This window comes from Silene latifolia, chromosome 1, assembly GCF_048544455.1.
Source record: "Silene latifolia isolate original U9 population chromosome 1, ASM4854445v1, whole genome shotgun sequence".
In the NCBI taxonomy this organism is placed as follows: domain Eukaryota; kingdom Viridiplantae; phylum Streptophyta; class Magnoliopsida; order Caryophyllales; family Caryophyllaceae; genus Silene; species Silene latifolia.
Genome location: NC_133526.1, coordinates 84,810,448 through 84,838,161, shown reverse-complemented (window position 1 = coordinate 84,838,161; position 27,714 = coordinate 84,810,448). Strand labels below are relative to the sequence as shown.

Sequence of the window (27,714 nt, the reverse complement as noted above, 5' to 3'; positions counted from 1 at the left end):
AAATGAAACCGGATGAAAGCTTGGCTCTTTTTTATATAGGAAGAAGGAGAATGAGGAGGGGAAGCTAATGGAGTAAGTTTTATGAAATTTGGTTGAGGAATGAAGGCGAAATCTGGGTTTTTGGAGATCGAAAATGGTGGAGCTGCTGTTTGGGTGTTGCTGTTGTTGCTTGGTTTCCGCAGGAAAAAGGAAGGAGAAGGAAAGGGGGGGGGGGGGGACGCAGCATCACAACAACAACATTATATAATAATAATAATATTAATATTAATAATAATAATAATAACAAATATCTATAATGATATAAAAGTAGAGTGTGGGGTGGATAGGATATATGTTGTCGACATACGATTGGTCCGTGTTAAGATAAGATTCTCAAATAAAATGTGACGGTCTAATGTTAGACGGGATTTAAGACGGGAATTATTACTATTACAGTCATTATTATTATCCGGCCAAAAATACGTATACATATATTATTATATAAATCGTGCCTTAAAAATATAATTTAATCGTACGTATTTTTATAAAAATGAGCTTTTATATAATACGTTTATAAAAATCGTGTTTGACATAAAATTAATTAAATAAAATAATTCAAAAATATATAACAAAATAATTAAACGGTTTAATAAATTTTAACTGTCAGAAAGGGAAATTCGCGGGTGTTACAATCACCCCATCTTTTAAAAAGTTTCGTCCTCGAAACTTGAAAGTAAAAATGAAAGGTTATTTAAAATGAAACTGGAACTGGACTCGGTAACCGAAACATTTAAAAGGTTACTTATCGTAAGAATTAAAATTCTTTCAAAAGCTTCAACTAAAGTTTTCCGATAGAACCAAGTTGAAAGGCAAATCATTTGTATAAATCAAAATCAAAACACTTTCAAAAACATTAACGGAGAGTTTTCAAAAGTGTAAGTCTCATTCATGGAGCGAAATTGCTCTTGTCGTGCACACAAGAACGCTAACCTTCCAAGTCAAAGACAAATTCAAAACAAAATCATTCGCCGACAAGCGTAGAACAGGTTATCAAACGTCTTCAATAACGAGTTCTAACATCCGATCAACGTTTAAATCAAAAGAAAAAGATAATCTACTCAAATTTCTTTTGCAAAAGTCCAAATAGAAATAAAGGTTTCACTTTTAAACCCAAAAGGGAGTCAAATCTCTGAAAGGTAATATTAAACTTTAACAAAGAAATCGTAAATAGATCAAAGTTAACAGGAATCGGATAAAACTTAAAGAAATCTCGGATTTAGCAATTAAAATTCTGATAAATAAGTTTATATTTAAAGAGCAAGTAGGGAATTAAACCAAGTTTTTATTTTCAAACCTTTAAATTAGGTAGGGTTTTGTAAAAGTAACATAAACTTTTGACAACGAAACAAAAATGGTAGCTTGAAATGTTTAGAAATTGTATGAAATGAAAAACAATTTAGACAACATAAATACCAGGTACGCTAACAGAGTCCTAACTTAACCGACAAAAAGAGCTATGATGAATTTCATAGGGCAAGGTTCGAAGTCAAATCAACAAGGATGTCAAAGATAGAATTTTATAGGTTACTAGCATCAAACTTAAAAGAAGAGTATGATGAAGCAAGGAAACGAGGTATGAACGGTAACGTTTATGATCAAGGAAGAAGGGAAATTAGGCAACGGGGAAACGCCAGGTACTCAAACCTCAAACCACAACATCATCCTAAACGGTTCTGAAAAATTCCTAGTAACACAACTTATAATCACAACACTGCCAAGGATTTCCTCAAAACAATCATGTTCCTTCATCCTAATCAATTCCACGAAACAAGGTACTCCACTATAAGTGTAATCTCATCACTCTAAATCCTCAAACATCCACAAACAATTTCCACGAGGTCAAAGTCAAAGTCTACAACAAAGCTATACTCATATCCAACTAGTGTCAACCACGGGTTTCTCAAAATAGTAAAATCTTCAATCAAAGATCCGAGTATCAAGCTATAAATTCCCAGAAAGGGTTCCTCAAATATTCCACCATTCATTTCCATCCATTTAAAGTCAAGCACTAAGCACTAGTATCCCAAACATAAACAACAAAGCCAAGTTCTATAACCTTAGTAACCAATGCAACTCACACTTGACACACAAAATCCACCAATCAAATATATTCACTTTATCAAGGATCTAGGTATAAGAACCATCAAGTATGTCTCATCACACTACTTAAGTCTTTCCAACATCAAATCCTCTCAAAACCAGGATTAAGGGTCAAACACAAACAACCTCCTCAAAAGACAAAATTTCCAACCAAGGTCAACATTCCTCAAAAGAAAGAGTACTATAAAAAAAGGCATTAAGGGAGGATAAGCAAGGAACAAAGGACAAGTTAAGAAATACAAGAGTAGCTTTCAAAGTAAAACAGAAGAGAGTTTAGAAGGAGGATGAGCACCAAGAGATAAAGGATAAGGCAAGGTACACAAAGAATGAGACACATCTCGAGGAAGTAAGCATTCTTCAAGGCTGAACAAATCTTCAATTTTCGACTCTAGGCACCAAGTCTTGATCGCAACACGGGAAAGCTCATGGTCATTGATCCAAGGGCACAACAATTATTAGATGACAATCAACAAACATGTTAGAACCTAATAAAGAGCAAACACATTACAGACTACCACCTTAGGTCCTTAAGTCTACCCATCTCTCATTCATTATTCAAGGTCAAGTTCAAGTTTAAATTTGGGGTACATGTGTGTGCGTCGGGAGCAACATATGCTCTGATACCAACTGTGACACCCCGCGATAAAGCGGAAAATATAACTAATAAATTAAAGCGGAATTTGTGAGATTTTTAAAAACTTTTTGTTATAAGTTAAGGATTAATACGCGGGTGCCAAAAACTAAATGAAACAAATGCTAAAATAGACCAATATAGGTTATTACAACCCAAGTCTAGAAAGCGGGGAAAAGATATCCCACGAATAAACATATAAGGGGTTTCTAAACTAGAAACTAAGGTCCAAGGATTTAGTTCTCGCTAGCCCACACGTTTTCCCCACGTAAGCATCTTCACAACCTGTCATTCATGTAAACATGAACGCCACAGTCAGTGGGGAGTAACTCAAGGTTCTCCCAGCCACAATATGTCGAAATGCAAGTAAACAACCACTTAATTAGACATATTGATCATGCATCATATATGAACAATAAAGAACCAGAGAACATAATGGATAATCATGATGAGATAGGCATAATGCTTTCTTAATGGAATATGCATGATATACGAGAATAAATATGCAATCAAGGGCATGGAGCAACCAAGTCAACCAACTCATATTGACCGACTCAACAAGTGTAAGACCGACACAAAGTGTAGACGGAGTATCCGACTCAGAGGCTACCTTTAAAGCATGTCCGAGATACCACACACAAGACTACCTCCTAGACTCCAACCTCCTGGTAGGACGACGATCATAATACGGTCCTAGTCTAAACCTGGATCCAGACTCTCGGGATGGACGTCACCCGATTCGACATACGATATACCAATCGTATCCAAGACTCGAAACATGGCACACACTCGTAACCAAAGGTCGAGTAACCTCTAATCGGAAACATGGCACACACTCGTAACCAAAGGTCCGAAGAAAGGCGGAAGGATATCCTAATCCGGAAACATGGCACACACTCGTAACCAAAGGTCCGAAAGAGGAAAGATAACCCAATCCGGAAACATGGCACACACTCGTAACCAAAGGTCCGAAAGGGGTAAAAAGGAAAGTCAAGTCGTCACACAATGTAAAACGTCACACTTGAGTCACAATAAGAGTAAGAATGATCATGCGAATATCATATGACACGGGACCATTAATGTCACATTCATACTCATGGCTTGCATCTCACCATGAGTACGGATGGGAACATCAATCCCGACGATCATATCGCAACTAGAGGGCTTATAGCTCACCCCTAGTATCCGATAGGACCAAGACTCTCACAACCAAACAATTCAAGACATTATCAAAGATATGACTCTCACAAGTACTTATATATAATAAATGTTTCATACTTGTATTTATTATTAAATATTCCATTTCATAATTTAACATGCCGTTTAAATAAAATATAATAAGGTATAATGAATAATTTAAATCACGTGAGAATTTGAATGCAAACAAGTCCAATACCGGTGACAAAATCAGTCCAATAAACAAATTATGAGAAACCCAATAATTGAATTATATTAAGCCCAACAAACAAGACATGTCCAACCCAACATTTAAATCATATAAAGATCAACAAATAAATCATATGGAGTCCAACACATGAAATATGACAAGCCCTACGAATTGAACATACAAGCCCAAGGAAAGAAATATAGTAAGCCCAACAAAATGACTATGTGAAAGAACGATATTAACAAATTATCGTTATATAAAATACGAGACGGTTATATAATTATATTTTAAAATATAACACAACATGGCCCAATAGCATAGATGTAAGTGAGCCCACTTTTGGGTAATCATAAACCCGCCCCAACCAAAAGTCAATTACCAGCTCCTAAGTCATTTTCGAGTAATGCATATTATTGGATGCCAATGATTTCCACATGCAATCTATTTTAAAGCTAAAGCAGATTATACGGCCCCAGAAACCGCTTAATCTGGCTCTTAAAAGGTAGTTGCATTTATCATCTTAAAATGGAGGTATGAATATCTTGAAACACATAACTATGCATTATTTCATGAGGATCGAATATCATCTCTCGGGATCAAACAAACAAAGAAGTGTCCCAACAATCCCACATCTCGGTGAGAAGCGAGAAATACATATGCCACGATGTTTACCTATTCCCCACAATATCGCAAAATGAAAGCTTATCCTTACTATATACTCCCTCCGTCCCAAACAACCACCTAGCAAGCCACCAATCGGCTGAAACGGGTAATATGTCCTCCGACCAACCCGTTGCAAACAGCCACAGCCCGTATCACAACCCCTTTTTTTTTTTTCCTCTCAAAACAGTCCACACATCCACCGTGCTCGACTGTTCGAAACAGGGCACAACTATCCCAAAACGGTCCTAGAAGAAGCGCACAAAGGCACCACAACAGCACGAAAAAGTTCTAAAAACGAGCCGTTTATGACATGGATTAGGCGGAAATTAAAACGAGCATTCATGGACAAAAGCACCAAAGTCTCGCGCGGGCAAAACCCGGAATACCCACCCCAAAAAAAATTTTGTTACCAAGCCAACAATTTAAGATGGAAAAATTAACACATCAAGGATAAGAGACGCAAGGACCACACGTTATCAAACAAAGGCATATAAACGACCCATAAGACGAAAGTTCGACATTTGTCGAGTAACCTATCACCGTTACCTGTTTATGAGCTCTTAGACGTCCAAGGAACCATCCAAGGGTGATTCTAAACCCAAAATGGAAGAGATTAGCTCCAAAACCGCATCTTTGAAAGAGTAGAAATGAAACCGGATGAAAGCTTGGCTCTTTTTTATATAGGAAGAAGGAGAATGAGGAGGGGAAGCTAATGGAGTAAGTTTTATGAAATTTGGTTGAGGAATGAAGGCGAAATCTGGGTTTTTGGAGATCGAAAATGGTGGAGCTGCTGTTTGGGTGTTGCTGTTGTTGCTTGGTTTCCGCAGGAAAAAGGAAGGAGAAGGAAAGGGGGGGTGGGGACGCAGCATCACAACAACAACATTATATAATAATAATAATATTAATATTAATAATAATAATAATAACAAATATCTATAATGATATAAAAGTAGAGTGTGGGGTGGATAGGATATATGTTGTCGACATACGATTGGTCCGTGTTAAGATAAGATTCTCAAATAAAATGTGACGGTCTAATGTTAGACGGGATTTAAGACGGGAATTATTACTATTACAGTCATTATTATTATCCGGCCAAAAATACGTATACATATATTATTATATAAATCGTGCCTTAAAAATATAATTTAATCGTACGTATTTTTATAAAAATGAGCTTTTATATAATACGTTTATAAAAATCGTGTTTGACATAAAATTAATTAATTAAAATAATTCAAAAATATATAACAAAATAATTAAACGGTTTAATAAATTTTAACTGTCAGAAAGGGAAATTCGCGGGTGTTACATCCACTACTAGCCAAATTGTTGTTTGTGAAGGTGGCGGAAGTGCGGGACATTGCACCGCCTTATGTCAAGCCACTATTGAGGAGGTAAATGCTTTTCAAAGCTTTAGACAAAGTTCATTTCCACAGGGTACCTTTTCAAATACTTACAATCCCAACACAAAGTTTCACCCGAATTTGTCTTACAAAAGCAATAATGTGCTCAATCCTCAACCACAAAATACTTTTATGCCTCAACCTCAACAACAACAACAACAAAATACCTATATTCCACCATAACAAAGGTTCAATTATCCACCGGGTTATCAAACTTAAAATCAAAGCAAAAATCAAAATCAAAGACCACCTCAACAGAACTTTCAACACAGCTTCCAACCAACCCAAGGTCCACCCCCAAATTCCCAAAAAAATAACCAGGGAGGGGGGGGGGAATCAAACTTGAAACTTTGGTGATGCAAATGGTTAAAACCTAAACTGAATTGTTGGCTAAAATGCAAAAGAGTTATCAAGCTCACAATGCCGCAATCAAAATTCTAGAGAATCAAATGGCTCAACTAGCCTCATCTAGCTCTCAAAGAAATAACGGGTCAACTACCACCCCAAGGTGAGAAACCGCATGATACCGTCATAGCTATTACCTTGAGAAGTGGTACCAAATATAATGAGCCACCTATGCCCAAAGAAAGTGAGGAGGTACTTGTTAAGTTGGAGGTTTCTCCTAATGCAAAGGAAGGTGAAGCTATTCCCAAGAAAGTGGATAAACCCATAGCTGTTGAGAAAGTGAAAGATGTGGAGGATGCTCCTCCAAAGAAAGATGTTGAAGTTAGAGTGCCAGAAAAAGTCAAAGTGCATTTCCCTCATAGATTGGCCAAGCATCAAAAGGAAACTCAAGTCGGTAAGTTCATGGAAGTGGTGGAAAATCTCTAGGTAACCGTTCCTTTTACCGAATTAATTACTCAAATTACATCTTATACTAAGTTCATGAAAGATATTTTAACTAAGAAGAGGACTTTTGACGATGTTGAAACTATAGCATTCACCGCCGAGTGTACTGCTCTTTTGAAAAATAAGTCCCCTCCTAAGTTAAAAGATCCCGGTAGCTTTTCTATTTCATGCACCATTGGCACCTATACAATTGATAAAGCTTTATGTGATTTAGGTGCTAGTATGAGTGTAATGCCATATTCTATTTGTGATAAGCTAAATATGGGAGTCTTGAAATGTACTAGTGTCACATTGCAAATGGCGGATCGTTCTATAAAATGTCCTTTGGGAGTTTTGCAGGATGTTTCGGTAAAAGTCGGTAAGTTTTTAATTCCGGTTGATTTCATTGTTCTTGACATGGCCGAAGATGCCCAAATCCCAATCATTTTTGGTAGACCCTTTCTACATACCGCACGTGCGGTAATTGATGTCAAGAATGGTAAGTTAACCTTAGAAGTGGGTGATGATAAGGTCACATATATTTGAATAGTGCCATGAAGAGTCCAATGTTAGAAGAGTCTTGTTATTCTAGTGACGTTTTGGATATTGTTGGTGTTGTCATAGAAGACTCTATACCTCAATCTTTGGCTAAAGATCCATTTTAGGCACTCTTGTTATTGGAATCATTTGCAGGTGATGATGATATTTGAAGTGAGGATGTTGATACTTTGGAGATGGAGTTAGATGGAGAAGAGCTATCATGGGAGGAAAACTCACAATTTGTAGGTTCGGTTTCTACTGCTGAAGACCTTGAGGTACAAAAACCCGAACTTATACCCCTCCCCTCCAATTTGAAATATGATTTTCTAGATGATGAGGAAATGTGTCCGGTCATTGTTAGTGCACACTTGAGCGGGAATCAATTAACTTCATTGCTTCATGTTTTGAAAACTCACAAGAAAGCCATTGGATATAAACTTGATGATTTGAAGGGCATAAGGCCCGAGTTTTGCATGCATAGAATTTATCTTGAAGAAGATCATAAACCATGTGTCCAAGGTCAAAGACGACTAAATCCTAACATCCAAGAAGTGGTTAAAAAGAGGTAATTAAATTGTTCGATGCGGGAATCATTTATGCAATTTCCGACTCTAAATGAGTTAGTCCGGTCCAAGTGGTTCCTAAGAAAGTAGGAACCACCGTAGTCAAAAATGATAAAAGTTAACTCATTCCCACTAGGATTGTGACGGGATGTCGCATGTGTATTGACTATAGGAGGTTAAACTTGGCCACCAAGAAAGACCATTACCCATTACCCTTTATTGACCAACTGTTGGAAAGGTTAGCATGTCACAAGTATTTTTGCTACATAAGAAAAACAAAAAAAAAAAAAAAATCCAATTTTTATCTTTTTAAACATGATTCACATGTGTAGTTTGTTTATTACAAGGTATTAAGGCGACAATAAAACTTCTAAGAATATATAACCACTAGATTAGTAACATAATTAATAATAACAAAGAGAGGATTACAAGCAATAGTTATTTATTTCATAAGATAAACTACAATTATTGCAAATACCGCTACTAATACACATATTAGTATCATTAGCAAGCTAATGAGTGTCTTCACTTCATTAAGAGACTTTGTAACGGAATTATAAAGCTCATCAGAGGAGATATCGGGTGATTTATTGGATGAATTATCGGATGATTTATCCATAATTTAGAGAGAAGATTTTTTTATGAGATTTAGGATAAGAAGTAAATGAAAAGTGAGTGGATAAAATGGTTAATTTTTGTGGTTTTTATATAAAAACAAATTATTTAAAAAAAAAAGAAAAAAAAAGCGTCGGTGGGTACTGTATTACTGTAGCGTCAGTGGGTACTGTTGCGTCACTGAACAATAAGTGTCGGTGGAACCATAAATAAGTAGTCAGTCTATTTATACAGTCAAATAAATTAAGTTATATAGAGTGATAATATATAAAGAAAAAGGGAGAGGAAATTGGTTTGAACTTAATATTCAGTGCGCCTATTTCTAGGCATAGAAGCTAAGCTATACAGTGACGCTTCTACGCAGAAGTACGTTGTGTCTTGGACAAATTAGGAAATGCTATTGGATTTTCATCCTGATAAAAGAGAAAGGGAGGTTTACATGAGATGAGGTAAAATAGTCGAAGTTTCTAATGGATTGTAATATAGGAATTCAATACCCCATTTGTAGGACATATGTGGTAGTAGAGGCACTTAGTGGTAACTGTTTTATAGTTTACCTACCCCTATTTAGAAAATTCGGGATTCAATATGATGATAAAGGAAATTAGATTTAGTTAACTAGTATTGTATGTTTAGAAGATTTAAAAAGATACGGGAATAGAAAAAAATTAATTTGACTTATTATGTATGATGACGGGTTTTATGATTGTGAGAGCAATGAGTCTACCTAATAGTGAAAATTTTGAAAGAAGGAGAAGATAGTACATGTGTACCCTATACTAGTACAACAAACTTTACGGGAATTAGTTGTATAAAAACATTTGACATATGTGATGACATCATAGGAAAGTACGAGATGTTAGAATTTGTCACAAAATGTCTAACATGTTAGCAAGTGAAAATGAACATTAAAGGCCAGGAGGAAGTTTACAGCCTTTGGACATTCCATCATGGAAATGGGAGTCAATAAGAGTGAACTTTGTGACAATGTTGCCTTTGACATCAAAAGGAATGAATGAGATATGAGTGATTTAGATCGACTAACCAAGAAGACACGCTTTTTTAGCAATCAAAACCACGTGGAACTCGGAACAGTTGGCAAAGAAATATATAAAAGAAATTGTTGGATTACACAAAGTTCCCAAAACCATTGTGTTAGATCGTGACACAAACGTTTTAGAGAAATTTTGAAAAAGTTTCTAGAATGCCCTAGGAACTCGTTAACATTGCTTTTCACCCACAAAACCGATGGACAAACAGAGATGTTGAGACCCAATTTAATTATTTAAGTGTTGATGATGCCTTAAGTCAAATTAATCTCATTGTTTATTTAATTGTGTGCCTCTTAAGTTTTAATCTTATAGCTCAAAAACTCTAATTGTCAAAGAAGATTGCACAAGGATCAATGATCAAAGATGAAGAATGTCATAGATCGGGTCATGGTGTTATAAGAGATCATTAAATTTGGGTTATTGTCTAAGTACAAAAAAACAACAACTGTGTAGTCCACTGTGACTTAAGAAGACTCGTCTTTGAAAGAAACATTTTGAAAATATTTTAACTCTCTTGAAAATGGCTTTCCAAACTTTCAACAAAACTTATACACTCCAGGAAAAAAAAAACTGGTTTACTCATTTAAGTTGGGAAGGAAGCTTTTGATTTCTTTGGAAAAGAGTTTTCTTACACAAAAAGACACTTACCAAAAATGGGTTAATTACTTTTACAAATTTGACAATGTTTATGGTTCCTGTGAATACCACCAAATAAACTCTTTATGGAACAAAAATCTAACCCATATTTGTTAGAATGTAAGCAACAAGATTACTTGGAGACGTAACTTATATTTGTTAGGAGTATGTGTTATGAAATTCCAGGGGTCTTGAGAACGACATTTGCCCTTGATCGAGTTTCATATAATGGTTATCATGCTAGTATTGGAATGACTCATTTTGAGGCTTTGTATTGGAGAAATTGTAGATCTCCAATATGTTTGAGTGATATTGACGAATCGAGGGTTATTGGACCGGATCTGATTAAGGAAACCACGTATAAAGTGAATATCATATAAGGGAAAATGGGAATTGCTCAAAGTCGTCAAAACAGTTATGTTGACCCTAAAAGGCGACAAGTGGAATTTCAAGTAGGAGATTCAGTTTTCCTTAAGGAAACACCTACAATGGAGGTTATGAGATTGGGAAATAAAATTGAGTCCAATATATATAGGACCATTTGAAATAGTAGAGCGAGTAGAAAATATTGCCTATAGACCATCCATTCCAATAGAATTTTCTAGAATCCATGATGTTTTCACGTGTACTTGTACTCTTAATAAAGTATATTCCCTACCTTAGTCATGTCATTAACTTGCCCCCAGTGCGAGTTAGAGAGGACCTAACCTAAGAAGAGAAACTGATTCAAATTTTAGACTATAAAGAGAAGGCTCTACATTACAAAGTTATTCCACTTGTAAAAGTGAGACAAAGACAACTTGGGAAACAGAACAGGAAATGCGGAGTTGATATCCTTATTTGTTCCAATAAGGCAATAATACAAGTTTCGAGGACGAAACTTATTTTAAGGGGGGTAGAATGTAATACTCGAGTAAATTTTCTATTTTCTAATATATTTAAGAAAATTATTTGTTTGAAAGGGGAAAGAATTTTTATTTATTAGAGTCGAGAACGTACACAAATGAAAGGAATCCATCCTAAGGGAGATATTGACTTAATAAAATTCGAAAGGCGTAGTAACCTAATATAGGTAAGACCCTAGAATAAGAATAAAATAGTTCGGTTGAAATCCGACGCAATAATAACTTTACCCGTAGAATTTTTGCTAGACTTATCTCAAAGAAAGTAACCCATAATGTAAAATATCTAAGATATTTTACAACATTTTACATAGTTTATTGAAATTCGTCACATGGTCTAAATACTTAAAAAAAAATGATAAAAAATGGTTGTGGTGGTTTGGATATCCACGTGTGAACCTAGGTAATGACTATTGAAATTAAGAATTTTACTTGGCAATTGACATTACCACGTACAATCATAGGGCCATGTTGCCTAGGACGTTAAAGCGACATAGAAAACCTATAAATTGACGTTGTTGCATGCTCATTCGAAGGAACACACATAACAAAACCACCAACAAGCTAGATAGAGCATAAAGACTTGTATTCAGAGTAGTTAAACAATTGTAAGAGGTATATTTCCTACCCCTTCATCTTAAGTTAATGTAATGAGTAAGTAAGTTATCATCATAATTACTTAACTGATATTATAATGTACGTGAATGATTGTTTATGTGATAAAGTTATGTTATACTTGTATAATTTACGTAATGTGGTTTACGTGAGATATGACTGTGGTACTATTTTTGTTAATAATTGACGTTATAATGCTCACATTATAATGTTAATGTTAAAATACCATCGCTAAGATGTACATTTGGCCAATGTATTATCCGGGGACATTATTATTGAAAGGGACGGGACCACATTATTATTTTATCCCGTGTACATGGACATGAGCTCTGAAGTGGGCTCGGCAATTGGCTCCGCTCCGTTATATCCGGATAAAAATAAAGAAAAAGAGAAAAAGAAAAAGAGAAAAAGAGTAAAAGAGGAAAAGATTGTTATCCTGTGTATACGGAGGAGGGCATAGCCTAAGGGAGTCTCGGCTCTGTAATGTGGCCCTGTTCAATAATAATGACCCGAATTATATTAATTTGAGTTGGAGGTTATGGGAAATATACTCAACCTGTGGTTGGTTGACCCTTTATTTTATTAATCTTTTTCAGGTACAGGAAATAGGGAAGGGCATGAGTGAGGTTGACGCAAGAAAATGGAATAAGAATAATGTATCATAATAACATAATCTTATCAATAAGACTTGATACTAGTTATTTGGTTGTACTAAAGAATAATGTAAGCCTTGTATTTCTCTGTATGGGGAAATACGGCGGTAACGCTCTGTAATTTTCGATGCTAATAATAAAATATACCATTTTGTACTCCTGTTGTTTACGGGGCGTTACACATAAATTCCATATCCTCATCCAATTACTACTTTCATCTTTTCCAACCAATTCATCCATTCAACCACATACTTCATCCAACACATGCATATGAAACAACAGTAAACATGTAGTGATCCCATGACATCCCATAGTGACCGATTAAAAGTTGTAGGGCGAGTTCGCGACTTTAGGACGTCTCCCAAGTCTTTGCATTAGTCCTAACAACTCCTACCCGAGTTCATTTTAATTTGACACCCTATATTCATTGGACTCATCAGTTATAGGTTCCAAAATCATCGCTCTGATACCATTTTGTAACACCCTCATACACCAAGGTGCCTTACCAAGACCACCTAATACATGAGAGGGCTACCATCTCGGTTTCCCGAGGCAATGTATATCGAATAGACCATCAAAAATGTACTATAAATAAATAGTTTAAGTGATTACATGCCAAAACCAAACGTATAAAATACGATACGAGTGTTCCAAATAAAAATCCAACTAAAGTAAATAAAACTATCTCGACACAACAGCGGAAGACTACTAGCTGACTCGTGGTGACTCATCCCCAGCTAACCCTTGCTCATTCAAATCATACCTGCCCAATAAATGCTCATCATCCCCGAATGGATCACCACAGTTTTTAAAATAATTAAACGGGGTCAGTTACTGCATTCACAATATAAGATAATACAAAAACAATACACAGACACAATTCCAACACCGTCACATCACCATTCACCTGGCTAGCCTAAAGGTCTAGCCCTGCCAGATTACGGCCGCAACCAGTAACCCACACCGCCAGTGGGAGACCTTAGTCGTTCCCACCTAAGCCCCACTCATCTTTACTGAGCGAAAACTCATGTTCCTTAATGTGACCATCCCTTCTTGTGGCGGGTTCCACAAGGGGCGAATCAAGGGCGTGAAGCCACTCCCGCAAGTGACTCCACTTAGCCGAGGGCGCACCTCGCAAACTACAGACAAACAACAACAGCCAATTACAATACCAACAATACCAAATCAATTACGATATAATCAAATGCCAACAACCAACAACCATCTCATAATCATGTAAACAATAACTGAGTAAGAAACCCTAGCTAGAAAGCAATCACCACAAATCGAGACAAGCAGCAGATCAATAGTGCTCCTCTACGAAATCACCTCCTATTAACATATAATCATACAATTACCATCTATTCACAATAATACTCCCAAAATCCCCAATTCACTCAATTAGGGTTTAAACCAAAACTAATGAATCAACATAAAAACTGTACTAGGATCTTACCCACAATACAACGGTCTCAAAGGTATAAAGAACTCTACAATCCGACGACTCTATCCCCATGGATTTGATAGCAATGTGAGAGAGGATTCAACGTAGTTTGTTTTCTCTTGTGAAGATTTTAGAATAACGTAAAAAGTAAAAGAAACTGATGAAACATACTTTATATCTTTCTCGCGTTACTATCAAAACCCGGCCAAAACTCCGTAAAAACCGACGCACTCGATCGAGGAAGTGAGGTACTCGATCGAGTGGCCTCTACTCGATCGAGTACCCTACAAGCAGAACACACTCTAGAACGTAAAACTGACTTACTCGACAGAGTAAGCCCTACTCGATAGAGTACCTAACAGTCCATAATCTTAAGGTATTACACTATTACTTCTTATGGTTTTCATGTGAATGATTCAGATGCTTGTGTTTATGCTAAAAGTGACAAAGATGGATGTGTCATCGTGTGTTTATATGTTGATGACATGCTCATTTTTGGCACTAATATGGAAGTGATCAATGACACCAAAGCCTTCTTAAGCTCCCGCTTTAACATGAAAGACCTAGGTGAAGCCGATGTTATCCTTGGTATAAAAATTACTAGGAACAAATGGGGTTTGAGTTTGGATCAGTCACATTATGTTGAGAAAATTCTTAAAAGATTTGACCGTTTTGATTGTGCACCAGTCAAACCCCATATGATCCTAGTATACACCTAAAAAAGAATGAGGGTATTAGCGTGAACCAAGAAGAATATTCTTGTAGTGAGACCTGACATTGCTTATGCGGTAAGTCGTCTTAGCAGGTATATACACAATCCAAATCAGTCACACTGGAATGCCTTATTTAGACTTCTAAAATACATTAGGGGAACAATGGATTGGGGTTTACACTATTCCAAATCTCCATGTATTTTAGAAGGATATTGTGATGCTAATTGGGTATCTGATAATGATGAGATTCATTATACTAGTGGATATGTGTTTACTTTGGCTAGCGGTGCTCTTTCTTTGAAATCTTCTAAACAAAGTTGTATTGCAAAATCAACAATGGAATATGAGTTTATTGCTTTAGCGTTGGCAGGTCAGGAAGCCGAATGGCTAACGAACCTATTAGCAGACATTCCATTATGGGGGAGACCGGCTCCATCAATTTTAATGCATTCCGATTCTCAAGCAGCCATTGGCGTGGTAGGCAATCAAGCTCACAACGGAAAGAGGAGACATATACGCTTGAGGACATGCTATAGTGAGGAATCTGATCAGAAATAATGTGATATCACTGGATTATGTAAAATCAGAGACGAATATTGTGGATCCTCCAACGAAAGGCCTCTGCAGAAAATTAGGGATGGAGTCAGCACGAGGAATGGGTTTAAAGCCTATTGGGAGTGAATCGTGACATGGCTCCCCCACTTGGGTTTACCAAGTTCAATGAGTCAAACGAAGTCACAGGGATCTCATGTTGTAATACTACTATCATTCCTATTTTAATAAAAGTGATGTAGTATTCTTTCTATATATTGTGCTATTTCTATCATGTGAGGAAGGTTGAGCTAAGCTCTTAATAAGTCCATAGTCCTTGTTTAAGGATGGTTTGTGATAGTTAAACCTGATGGACTTACCTATGTGAATGTGGGGGAAATGCCCTACCCCCATGAGGTCTTTAGGCTTTAGGACCTCTAGAGCGTTCACGAGATACCAGGCACATGAGGGCCACCTTTTATGAAATTTCGTTAGAACGAACACAGATTCGAATGTAGGTTTGTGCGCAGTTATCCGTTACAAACCACCGTGGAGAGTCCAGTGCCGAGAGCAACTCGATACGGCTGTAGCAGGTAATTGTATGCACTGGGTGATAATTCAATTCCCCAGGAACATTGTCATCTTAAGACTTACGTTCCGTTGCCTTAATCAGCTATTTCTCTTCTTCTTCTTCTTCTTCTTCTTCTTCTTCTTCTTCTTCTTCTTCTTCTTCTTCTTCTTCTTCTTCTTCTTCTTCTTCTTCTTCTTCTTCTTCTTCTTCTTTTGCATCGTGTGGGGGATTGTTGGAAGTATTGCTTCAAAAGAAACCTTTTTATCCCAAAATTGGTAGAATATACTAAGAGGTTGTAGTTTATAAGTGATCTATTGTTTTGCACTACTAATATGTGTAGTAGTGAAGGGGCACCGTCACCACACACGCGCGCACGCCATGCCATGCCGGGCCGAGCTCGGGCTCGGGCACGGGATCTGGGCTCTGGTAGAATACCTGCGGTGCAGGCCGTAGGCTCATTTTAGATATGAGATCACTTATTCTCCACATATTATTTTTGCACAAGTTCCGAAAATTAATTTCAGTCTTCTATGTAACACCCCCATAGGTCGGGACCCTTCCTCTAGGCAATTCCCAACATATGGAGGTATCACAAGCCTTGGTTTCAAAGAAGTGTAGTGCGAACAACAAGTAAAGAAGTAATTTAGATAACATAAATAGTTAAGTTGTAGAGTTAAGTGATCACAAGTGAGGGATATAAAAATCATCCCCTTTAATACAACCAAATCCAATGGAGTCTTAATGTCAAAAACTAGATAAGAATAAATGTCGACAACGAGGTAGACCACTCCCAAGCCCGCTACTCATCACATGCACCTGTCGACACTGCTCCCATATGGGCGAAAATCACCATATGGTTCATCATAGACATTCAAACCCAAGTGTTAGCCAATGATATGAATGTAAAATAATAAACAAGAGATGCATCTAACTTACTAATTTGATGAGGTATGTAACATGACAAATATCCACTAAACTTATCTCCTCCAACCGTGACCGGGACACACCCACGACGTCACCAAAACCACTAAGGTACTCGGAACACGTCCGTGGTACCGGGCCCGAGTGCGACTCGAGTTTCCTGCCAGACAACATGCCTCACCGCATGAGTCCTTCCATAATCCAAGTACTAATGTGCACATTCCCTTGGAGTGGAAAGCTCCAAGAGAGAGTTGAGCGGAAGACGATTTCCCAACCGTCTTCCGTCTCCAAAACCATCACCAACCTCCTCCTCCAACAATCTCCAATGTCAACAATTCACCAACAACAAGAACAATCAACCAACAAGCATGCCATTAAATTCATACAACAATCAATTCATGCTCATAACTTCATTAATTCATTTTCTCTTCTTTTAATTGCTTATTAACAAGTTATAGTGCAAGATAATTAATGCTAGAGTCATTCATCATACTCAATCTTCCCAAAATCATTATGAGACCACAATATGTACCAAACCCTAATTATCCAACACATGTTATAATGCAACTACTATGAAATAAATATAATTGATGATAGTAAATGTACAATTAAACACTCATAACATCATAGCTAAGTAGGGAAACCCTACCTTGAGCTTATCTTCACAATTCCACAAGCTAATCCCTAGAAATGCTCCTCAATGAAGCTTCCTATACATATTAATTACTATAATCAATACTACAATCTATTATAATAAACACACTAACTAAACCCTTTAATTATTCCTCTTAAATTCCTAAACCTTAATTAATTATGGTGAGACAACTAAACTAAGTAAAGTTATTAAAACAAGATTAAGAGATTAAAGTCTAGGTTAACTTACTATCAAAGGTGGATGAACAAATGGCAAGAATTCTCCTCTTGAAAGACTAGGGTTTTGAGAGGATTGAAGGTGGGTAATTTTATAGAGATAATTGTGGTTGTAGAGAGTGGTGAATACTTGTTTAGGATGAGGTTTTTGGTGGGGGAAATTTGAAAAGATAGGGTTATGAAAGCGAGATCTCACCCAATATTTCCAGTATACGATTCACTCGACCGGCACTCAGTCGAGTAGATGGTCACTCGGTCGAGTGACCGACTTTCCAGGCTTTCCAGCCTACTGTATTGGAGTACTCGGTCCTCCACTCGGTCGAGTGGATGGGCACTCGGCCGAGTGGGTTCTTTATTCAGTCTAGCTATACATAATTAAATACGAGGTATTATATTCTAAGTCTGATTGTGTGTTTTCCTACACTGATTGTTGCAGTCTTCTAAAGGACGACTACGGTTTTCCAATGGTGATTTTGCAGTCGTCTAAAAACTATTTTCGAGGCATATTAATTATACATCTAGATCCTTCCTTTTTCTCTTATAAATACCCCTCACCAACAGCATTTCAACACACACAAAATATGACTCTAATCTTCCCTATTCTTTCTCTATAATACGTCTCTTACTACAAGCTGATTTTGGCAACATTCTGTTAGTAATCCTCAATCTGAGTCTTTGTCGTGCACCTTAGACTCGGACGTTGTGTAACCCTGGGGGTTGGTTGCCAAGAGGCCGTGTGTATCGTGCAGGCCAAATTCAACTTTAGGGCAGTGATTCTAATCACGCCACGACATTCTCCTTTACCGGTTCTGTAAGTTTTTCCCGTTCATTGTTTATCTAATAGTTATACCGCCTACAGAAGCATCCTTTTTTCATGTAATGCAACCTGTGACATATTGGCAGGCAAGAATAGTGATTTTCATCCCAATCAACATAGTTGATCATACTTTAACATATTCTAATCATAAACCCCAATTGTATTTGACCCATTAATTATGAACCCTAATAAATTTCCCAATTAATTATACAATCAAGTATATTCTATCTAGGCTCTGTTTGGTAAATAGCATATTGGCCAAATTTCAGCATATTGGAGATGTTTAGCTTGTTTGACTTAGGAATATGCTAATTAGAGCATTTGGTTAATGGTGTCTTGAAATAGCATATTGGGGTCCAATATGCTATTTTGTAATATGCTGCTCCTACCTGCATATTGGGTTAGCGGATTAGAGAGAAAAAAATTGCCTTATTTACCCTCTTAAAAAATACTAACCTTCCTTTTATATATTTAATAAATAATTTATTCTTATCCTTATTTGTCATTTTACAAAGGATCTAAACAATCTGCTAATCTAAAACTGTCAATTACCAAACACCTCTAAAACAATTCTGCTAAATAAATCTGCTAGTCAAACCCGCTAAATCATTATGCTAGTCAAATCTGCTTTGTAAATCTGCTTATGCTAATATTAATCCGCTGTTTACCAAACAGGGTCCTAATGAAGTTAGATAAGCTAACATAATTTAATCACAACATCATTAAATCTAACAAAGAACTCATACGAGTATTATTTACATTTTCCCAATATATTCTACATGTACATGTATTTCAGTTTTTTTTATCAAGGAGAAGTATCTAACCTTGGTGTAAATTATGCCAATAATACCATGCAACTAATTTTGCAAGAAAATTGCTTATCATAATTTATATATCATGGTGAGTTGTTAAGGAGATTGAATATGAGTCATGGTGGAGAGAAAGATTTGGAGGAGTTACTGGGGTTTTTTGGGAAAAAAGAAAAGTAGCCAATGAAGAGGGTGATGACTAATGAAATACGCATAGAATATGTTTGTAACCACGCGCGGGGTTTTTTTGGTGTATTTGTGGCAAATATGAAGTTTATTTACCAATTTGTCGCTTTTGCAAGTTTATTTACCAATTTGTTACGAGATATCGGAATATGTCGAGATATCGACATATTAATATTTAGGAAATACGATATCGATATATATCGTAGAGAATAATATTGATATTATATCCTATAGCATTCCGTTAATAGGAGATCCTAAGTCTACTATATATACGACATCCTATTGTATTGGTAGAAGCACGAACGAATCAATAATAATACAATTACTCTTATGCTATTCTCCCCTCTCTGTTTCTCATATGGTATCAGAGCCTCATGCTCTTGAGGCCTAAATACAAGACATTCTGCAACCTGCCGGTGGGCCAATGATATACGACGCCCACCGGCGAGATTTCACTACCAATTTTCGTTTATTAGTATTTTTAGTTTTTCTAGAAAAAAAAATTTACTCGTACGATTGTGTGCAGAAAATTTCAATGATTTGGATCCAATAAGATACAATTGAGAAACATCGACCATGGGGTTCACGATTGTGTAATGCCATTTTGGTATTAGCATTGTAATCAATGGTGCTTTAGACGAAGTTCTTGGCCGTTGGGCAACACTTAGATGCTTTTTCCTTTATTTGCTCTGGGTTTGAGATGATTACGTTCTTCGACCATTAAAATTGCGGATAGTTTTTTCGTTCGACAAATTTACCAGGTTCAAAAAATTGCGACGTTCCTGATCACAAAATTTCAACGACTTCGAAAAGATCAACATTCTCGTTTCATTTGAATTTTGACGGGTCCGAAAAGCTACGACGGTCCCCTCCGACTATTTACAGGTTTAAAAAGATTGATGTTCCTGTAGAAGATTTGAAGCTCCAAGATCGAAAATTTAAGATCATCGGATTTTTCTTCTTTCTTAATATGGCAAACCCATGGAAATTTTGACAAATTACCATGTGTTTGAGGGGGATGTTACAAGATATCGGGATATGTCGAGATATCGACATATATTTAGGAAATACGATATCGAGATATGTCCTAGAGAATAATATTGATATTATATCCTATAGTGTTTCCGTTAATAGGATATCTTAGGTCTACTATATATACAACATCCTATTGTATTGGTAGAACCACGAACAAATCAATAATAATACAGTTACTATTATGCTATTCTCCCCTCTCCGTTTCTCATATAATCTGTCATTGATCTCTTAGTTTTTTTACCAATCTGGTTTTTTGGTGATAAGTCCATTTTATATACACTTGAACCCCATGTTTTAGCTTCATTTTGTATGTCATTATGCACTAAACTTAGTGATTTTGAGCTAATATTGCTTCCTAGTTGTATTTTGCATGCTTCACCACATTTTATAGGTATATGAGCTTTTAGGAGCTTAATCCTACACATTTGCAAGTGAACTAGAAGCTTGGCTAACAAAGAAGTAAGATGGACCAACTTGAAGTGATGTTTGGACTAGCATGAACAAATGTTGTGGATGGAAAAGAGAAAATGGAAATCAAAGTCATAGGAAGTCAAGCCCAAATACAAAGTCCACACAAAGCTCTTAGGATGCTCAACATGTGATGCTTCATAAGATACTAAATGATCTTAAAACCGGAGATTAAAGGCACATTAACAACAAACTTTGGATTCCGCAAAACTTTAGTCATGCATTAACGTAGAAATACCCGGAATCAGGTGTCCCCGATCGGGGTGGCCTGTCCCCGATCGGGGTTGGCTGTTTGTGAAATGTTTACGTTTCACTTCACTCCCCTATATAAAGGGGAGGCACTTCAAGGCTTAGGATATCTTCTGATATCTCCTCTTACGCATTTTTCAGACACTATTTCACTCTAGCCTCAAGCAAAATTCTCTCTAACTTTTCATATTAGTTTCAATATTGTTAAGCTTTTAGTTGATGTTGTTAAACATTTAGTTCTAAGTTATTCAAGCATTTGGTTCTCTTTATTCTTCTTTGTAATTCAAGTTCTATTTCCTTATTTCGGTAATTCTAATTCTTGTTTATCTAGTTTACATTTCCATTTAGTAATCATAAAGTTTTATCATTAGTACTTTTATTATATCACATAGTTTAATCTCATATTTTATGTTTTATCATTTAGTTTATATCATTTCTATTAGCATGTCTATCATTTCTTATAACAAAGTTTATAGTTTACATTTCGTCATGAGTAGCTAAATTCCTTAGTCTAGGGGCTAGGGAAGCCATGCAAAATCAAATATGTAAAATGATAAATTAGGTTGTTATAATATGGTCTAATTGTATCTATCACATGTTTGCACCTCAATGTTTAATCTTTGGTTATTGGCCATAATCGTAGATTAAGTTAGTTAATTCATTCTATAAGTCGAGAGGCACAGAATCGGATTAGACTAAGCATGTGTAGTAGGACGACCTAGTCATAAACGAGAGTTTCTCTAGGACCCAGTCTATGGTTGACACTAATATCGTAAGGTGGGTGTCTCTAAGCCTAAACAATTGACAATGTTAATATAACCGAGTTTAACATGAACTTGGTCTTAATGCTAAAAAAAAGAGAAAAAAAGAAAAATGAATGGAAAAAGAATGAAGAATTGAAATAAAAAAAAAGTTGAGAAAGAAAAGAATGAGGAAAAAATGAAAAAAAGCATGAAAAAAAATGAAAAAAAAGAAGTATGAATTGAAAAGAAAAGAGAAGAAGAGGTTGATGTTGATGTTAGAAACTCTCATGCATTATTCACATATTTTGGAGATTTTACTTATGATTTTTATTGTAATTTGGGATTAGAATTGGGATTGAGCATCCTTACATTTGGTTGTTGCTAGCTTGACATTAGCTCCACAATCCATAATTCATTGTTCCCCTTTCTTACCCATTACATATTGCCTTCTTCCTACCCATTTGGCTTCTTTATCATGCTTTCATTTGATTGTTTTGCCTTACTAGTTTTGATTGATTACCATATTAGATTGCGGGCACATTATTATAAGTCAAGGATAGTTGAGTGTTTATTCACAAAAAATGTCTTTTCACATATAAAAGAGTTTGAGTGCACCGTGAGATCCATAAGTCAAAAGTTCATGCAAGAGCTTAAAGGTTCATTCAAAGTTTTCCATGCTACGCCGTCGTGTAAATCTCATCCATGTTCTTCCTTTATTCCTTTGCCCATATTGTTTCGGGTTTTTAAATCATTATGCATAGCTTGTTTTGGGATATTGCAATTGAGAGGATATGGTTTGTTGCTTGGGGACAAGCAAGAGGTTAGCTTGGGGGAGTTTGATAAGTCCATTTTATATCCACTTGAACCCCATGTTTTAGCTTCATTTTGTATGTCATTATACACTAAACTTAGTGATTTTGAGCTAATATTGCTTCCTAGTTGTATTTTGCATGCTTCGCCACATTTTGTAAGTATATGAGCTTTTAGGAGCTTAATCCTACACATTTGCAAGTGAACTAGAAGCTTGGCTAACAAAGAAGTAAGATGGACCAACTTGAAGTGATGTTTGGACTTACATGAACAAATGTTGTGGATTGAAAAGAGAAAATGGAAATCAAAGTCAAAGGAAGTCAAGCCCAAATGCAAAGTCCACACAAAGATCTTAGGATGCTCAACATGGGATGCTTCATAAGATGCTAAAATGATCTTAAAACCGGAGATTAAAGGCACATTAACAACAAACTTTGGATTCCGCAAGACTTTAATCATGCATTAATGGAGAAATACCCGGATTCAGGTGTCCCCGATCGGGGTTAGCTGTTTGTGAAATGTTTACGTTTCACTTCACTCCTCTATATAAAGGGGAGGCACTTCAAGGCTTAGGATATCTTCTGATATCTCCTCTTACGTATTTTTCATACACTATTTCACTCTAGCCTCAAGCAAAATTTTCTCTAAGTTTTCATATTAGTTTCAATATTGTTAAGCTTTTAGTTGACGTTGTTAAACATTTGGTTCAAAGTTATTCAAGCATTTGGTTCTCTTTATTCTTCTTTGCAATTCAAATTCTATTTCCTTATTTCGGTAATTCTAATTCTTGTTTATCTAGTTTACATTTCCATTTAGTTATCATAAAGTTTTATCATTAGTACTTTTATTATATCACATAGTTTAATCTCATATTTTATGTTTTATCATTTAGTTTATATCATTTCTATTAGCATGTCTATCATTTTTTATAACAAAGTTTATAGTTTACATTTCATCATGAGTAGCTAAATTCCTTAGTCTAGGGGCTAGGGAAGCCATGCAAAATAAAATATGTAAAATGATAAATTAGGTTGCTATAATATGGTCTAATTGTTTCTATCACATGTTTGCACCACAATGTTTAATCTTTGGTTATTGGCCATAATCGTAGATTAAGTTTGTTAATTCATTCTATAAGTCGAGAGGCACGTAATCAGATTAGACTAAGTATGTGTAGTAGGACGACCTAGTCATAAACGAGAGTTTCTCTAGGACCCGGTCTATGGTTGACACTAATATCGTTAGGTGGGTGTCTCTAAGCCTAAACAATTGACAATGTTAATATTACCGAGTTTAACATGAACGTATATTTACCTTTGCATGTGTGACCCGACTCCTCTAGACTCATTTTATCATATAGTTTACATCTTTATAGTTATTAATCATCAAACCAACCAACAAACCAAATCAAACGTAATCGACCTTGATAAGAATCTTTCCATAGCATTTCATAAACGCAATTCCCGTCTCCTTGTGTTCGACCTCTATTACTACATTAATTTGTGTCTAGGGTAATTATCTTTGCATAGATGTACGATAGCCTATCATTTGGCCTTTAGTGTTTTATGTATATCAACCTAGATTCATGCATAAGAGATAATGAAGTTAACTTTCATCTTGTTATATATAGCTAAGAGCCTAAGCAAGAATATAAAAAGGTGCAAGTTAATTTGGTTTTAAAAGAATACTCCGTATATCATTAAAGTAGGAAGAAGAAATTAGGCAATTATAATGCTTACTTTGAGCAATAATAATTCTCAATTTATGCGTGTCATCTTTTCGCAGGAGCCATATTAATCTTCTCTGTATCGTTCTAATTTTATGAGACTAAGCAATATAAATTCTGATCTTTTAACAAAAAAGTAAAACAAAATGAGTTAACTTACAGAAAATGAAAGAGATAGAAAAGTGCAAGATAAGCAAAACAAATTCCATCAAACTCAAAAAAAAAAAAAAAAAAAAAAAAAAAAAACTCAACTCTTATTGTCACCAAAATTGAAAATGAATTGACAACCCCTAAATGAAACGCCATATATTCTTGATACATATTTGTAACAACTAACAAGAATCATTCTTTTACATTTCCCTTATTTTTTCAATCGAAAGAAGGAATAAGAAGGCCTTTAATTAAATGAGATGGTTTACAAGCATAGGATTCAAAAAGTTTGAGATGATGCATGGATCAAGTAACAAAATCGACATGAAAAATACTCGACGAGAGTCCTTATATATTCTTCTCAAGCTCCACCATAGATAAGAGAATTAAATTAATTATGGCACTCTTTTAGTTTATGAACAAGTTAAATATCAATTAAATTTATCATTTATAATTTATTTAACCAATTCGTTTCTGCTAAATAAAATATACAAGTCAAATATGTCTATCCAATCTATTATTTACTATAATTTATTTAACCAATCCGTTTCCGGTAACTATAATAGGATGAGTATCAAATAAGCTTACAACTTTCATTTTTTTTTTTTTCATGACGGGAATTTATCATGTGGGCTTTTAACGAATTTCCGTGCCATTGCTTTTCACTTTCACTTTTTTATGTAACTACGTAAGGGACTAGATTCTATTAGGTCTATACGTACGGAAAAAAATTGTTCTCCACTTTTCCTTTGCTAATTGCCTTCATCCTGTGGTTCAAAAGTTAGTTGTGATTGTCACGATATTTTTTGAACAAGCCACGAACGATATTCCAATAACAAAAATTCTTTAGTACCAAAAAACAAAAAATCAACAAACATTTGTGTATGTATTCAGGCCGTTCATATAAAAAAGAATATTACATCTCAATATTATTCCATCTTATTAGATATATGTGATAATTAATAAATGGTTAAATATAAGTGAGAATTTCATTTCATACTCGTATCAAAGTTTGCTAAAGCAAACATAGCTGGTGCGAATCTAAAATACCTAAATGTTTGTCAAGATAAACATGCCGTTGTCTAGTTTTGTAAGATCCTACTAAAATAACTTACGTGAACCACCACTAGACTTATCTGTGATCTGGAAACAAACTATTAAATAAAGTCGCTGTTTAGCTGAACGGCTTTACTCGTGATTTGGAAACAAAAATTATTTGATCTTACATGAACCCATTTAGTGTAATTTAGTTTCAGGTTACTCCAAAAGCAACTGTTTTTTAGAGTATCAAAAAGACGTTCATGTTACTAACTGTAATAGAAGACGGACTGCAATCTAACAGATTAGTGGAATTGGCACAAAACAAATTACTAAAGTCTTTTGCGTACAATATGAACATAGTCCACAATGCAACCTATATCAGCTTGTTCCAATGTTATAATTAAGAAGTTTACATTAAATAATGAAAATGGAACCAAATAGTCAATAACTCCATGCTAAACAGAAGTACACCAGCCACACTCGTACAAACGATTTAGATTATTTTCACAATGCAACAGTTTTATCCTATGAGTCTTCAGTAGAAAACGGAGAAACTAAGCTTGGAACATACCTTGCAATCTTAAACGGCACATTACCGAAATTCAAAAGATGTGTATATTGCATAGGTCCTGTTCCTGTACATGTGTCGACTATCGCCAACGTTCTAACATTGAAAAACCTTCCCCCAAAATTATTGGATAGCCACTCCGTCACAAACAACTTATCAGTCTTGGTAAACCCGATTATTTTAGAGAATCTTTCTAACATCAACTCCTTTGGTAATTCAATAGATTTCACTATGGCGGGAGGTTCCAATATATCCACCTTAAATGTATCACTCCAGTTAAGCTTGTGCAAACACCCTTTCAAAACTCCTAATGTCTCATACCTGTCCCAATCGACCTCAATCACATCAAACATCTCAGCGGCTAAATCAAAACTAACAAGCTTCTGAGCTTCGTCACTATAAGCACGCCAATATAATTTTTCACTTACAAGCACTCCTGTATCACACCCAAAACAAAGAGTATTATCTAAATCAATTTTTCTCCACCTATTTTCCCTTAGAGAGAAGATAAGAGCAAACAAACTTTCTGAGTTGCCATGACGTACCGTCAAAATTGCAACAAATTTGTAATCATCGATAGAGGATACATACCCAAATCCCAAAGTGGTTCTGAAATATTTAGCGCCTTTCTCAAAACAGTTTAAATACTCATTTGGGAGAGCACAAGTGTTTAGCTTACGAGTAGCTGGGTTCCATAAAATGAAATATTTACCACTGCCTGCGGTGGTTATACAAATCAACCCATTGCAGGATTCAGCAAGGAAAAGTCGTTCATCATCATTCTCAACCAAAAACTCGGTGTTGAGTTTAACCACATTGTCTTCAAAATTATGAGAAATTTGATCAACCTCATCGTCATAAGAGAAAATGTAACAATTGGAACCAGACTGGATAATCAAGTTGTTAACAGGAGCAGAAGGATGTGAAAAGGGGGATTTCTTAAGGTGGGTATTGGCGAAATTGGAAGAAGAAAGAGTAGAATACCATTGTTTCGAAACCGACTTAAATCGAAGAATGGATTTAACGGGCAATCTAGTAAGTATTTCCTCAAAAATCAGTACATCAGTGAGGTCGCTTTGTTGCGAAATCACTTGTTTTTCGTTACTATTGTTTGGTTGTTTGTTTTCCATTATTTATGAACTTTTGACAATGAGTTGTAAGAGGAAGAAGAGAAGTGAAGAAGGAAGGGAGGTAGTGACTCAACTTTAAATAAAGGAAGGAATAACTTTATTAGATCAAAAGTTACTAGTTTTATTCCTCGTAGAGTCGTAAGCATAACTCGTGAGTAATTTGGATCACTATTTGTGGTTTAATATCCGCGTATATTCGTCTTAAATCTAAATGATACGAGTATAAATACCATAGACGGGAGATTAACATATACCACATTTTTACAAAGACTTTCTCATTCATTTTTGGATCGAAGTTGTAA

General features: G+C 35.6%; 3 protein-coding genes and 1 non-coding gene across 4 annotated transcripts; 2 read left to right on the top strand and 2 right to left on the bottom strand.

Moving 5' to 3' along the window:
* The first annotated feature begins 7,111 nt into the window (after positions 1 to 7,111).
* LOC141649680 (uncharacterized) lies at positions 7,112 to 7,764 on the top strand. The gene is made up of 2 exons (XM_074458365.1): positions 7,112 to 7,553; positions 7,748 to 7,764. Exons 1-2 carry the CDS (start codon positions 7,112 to 7,114, stop codon positions 7,762 to 7,764), a joined length of 459 nt encoding a protein of 152 aa, XP_074314466.1.
* Positions 7,765 to 14,949: 7,185 nt separating this feature from the next.
* LOC141649675 (secreted RxLR effector protein 161-like) lies at positions 14,950 to 15,345 on the top strand. Its single transcript, XM_074458360.1, has one exon. The coding sequence runs from the start codon at positions 14,950 to 14,952 to the stop codon at positions 15,343 to 15,345; it is 396 nt and encodes a 131-aa protein (XP_074314461.1).
* A 9,191-nt stretch (positions 15,346 to 24,536) lies between these two features.
* Positions 24,537 to 24,639, bottom strand: LOC141624074 (U6 spliceosomal RNA). Its single transcript, XR_012533889.1, has one exon. It is a non-coding gene; the product is annotated as a U6 spliceosomal RNA (small nuclear RNA).
* A 1,600-nt stretch (positions 24,640 to 26,239) lies between these two features.
* On the bottom strand, positions 26,240 to 27,412 carry LOC141649665 (F-box/kelch-repeat protein At3g23880-like). The gene has a single exon (XM_074458351.1). The coding sequence runs from the start codon at positions 27,410 to 27,412 to the stop codon at positions 26,240 to 26,242; it is 1,173 nt and encodes a 390-aa protein (XP_074314452.1).
* Positions 27,413 to 27,714: the final 302 nt, after the last annotated feature.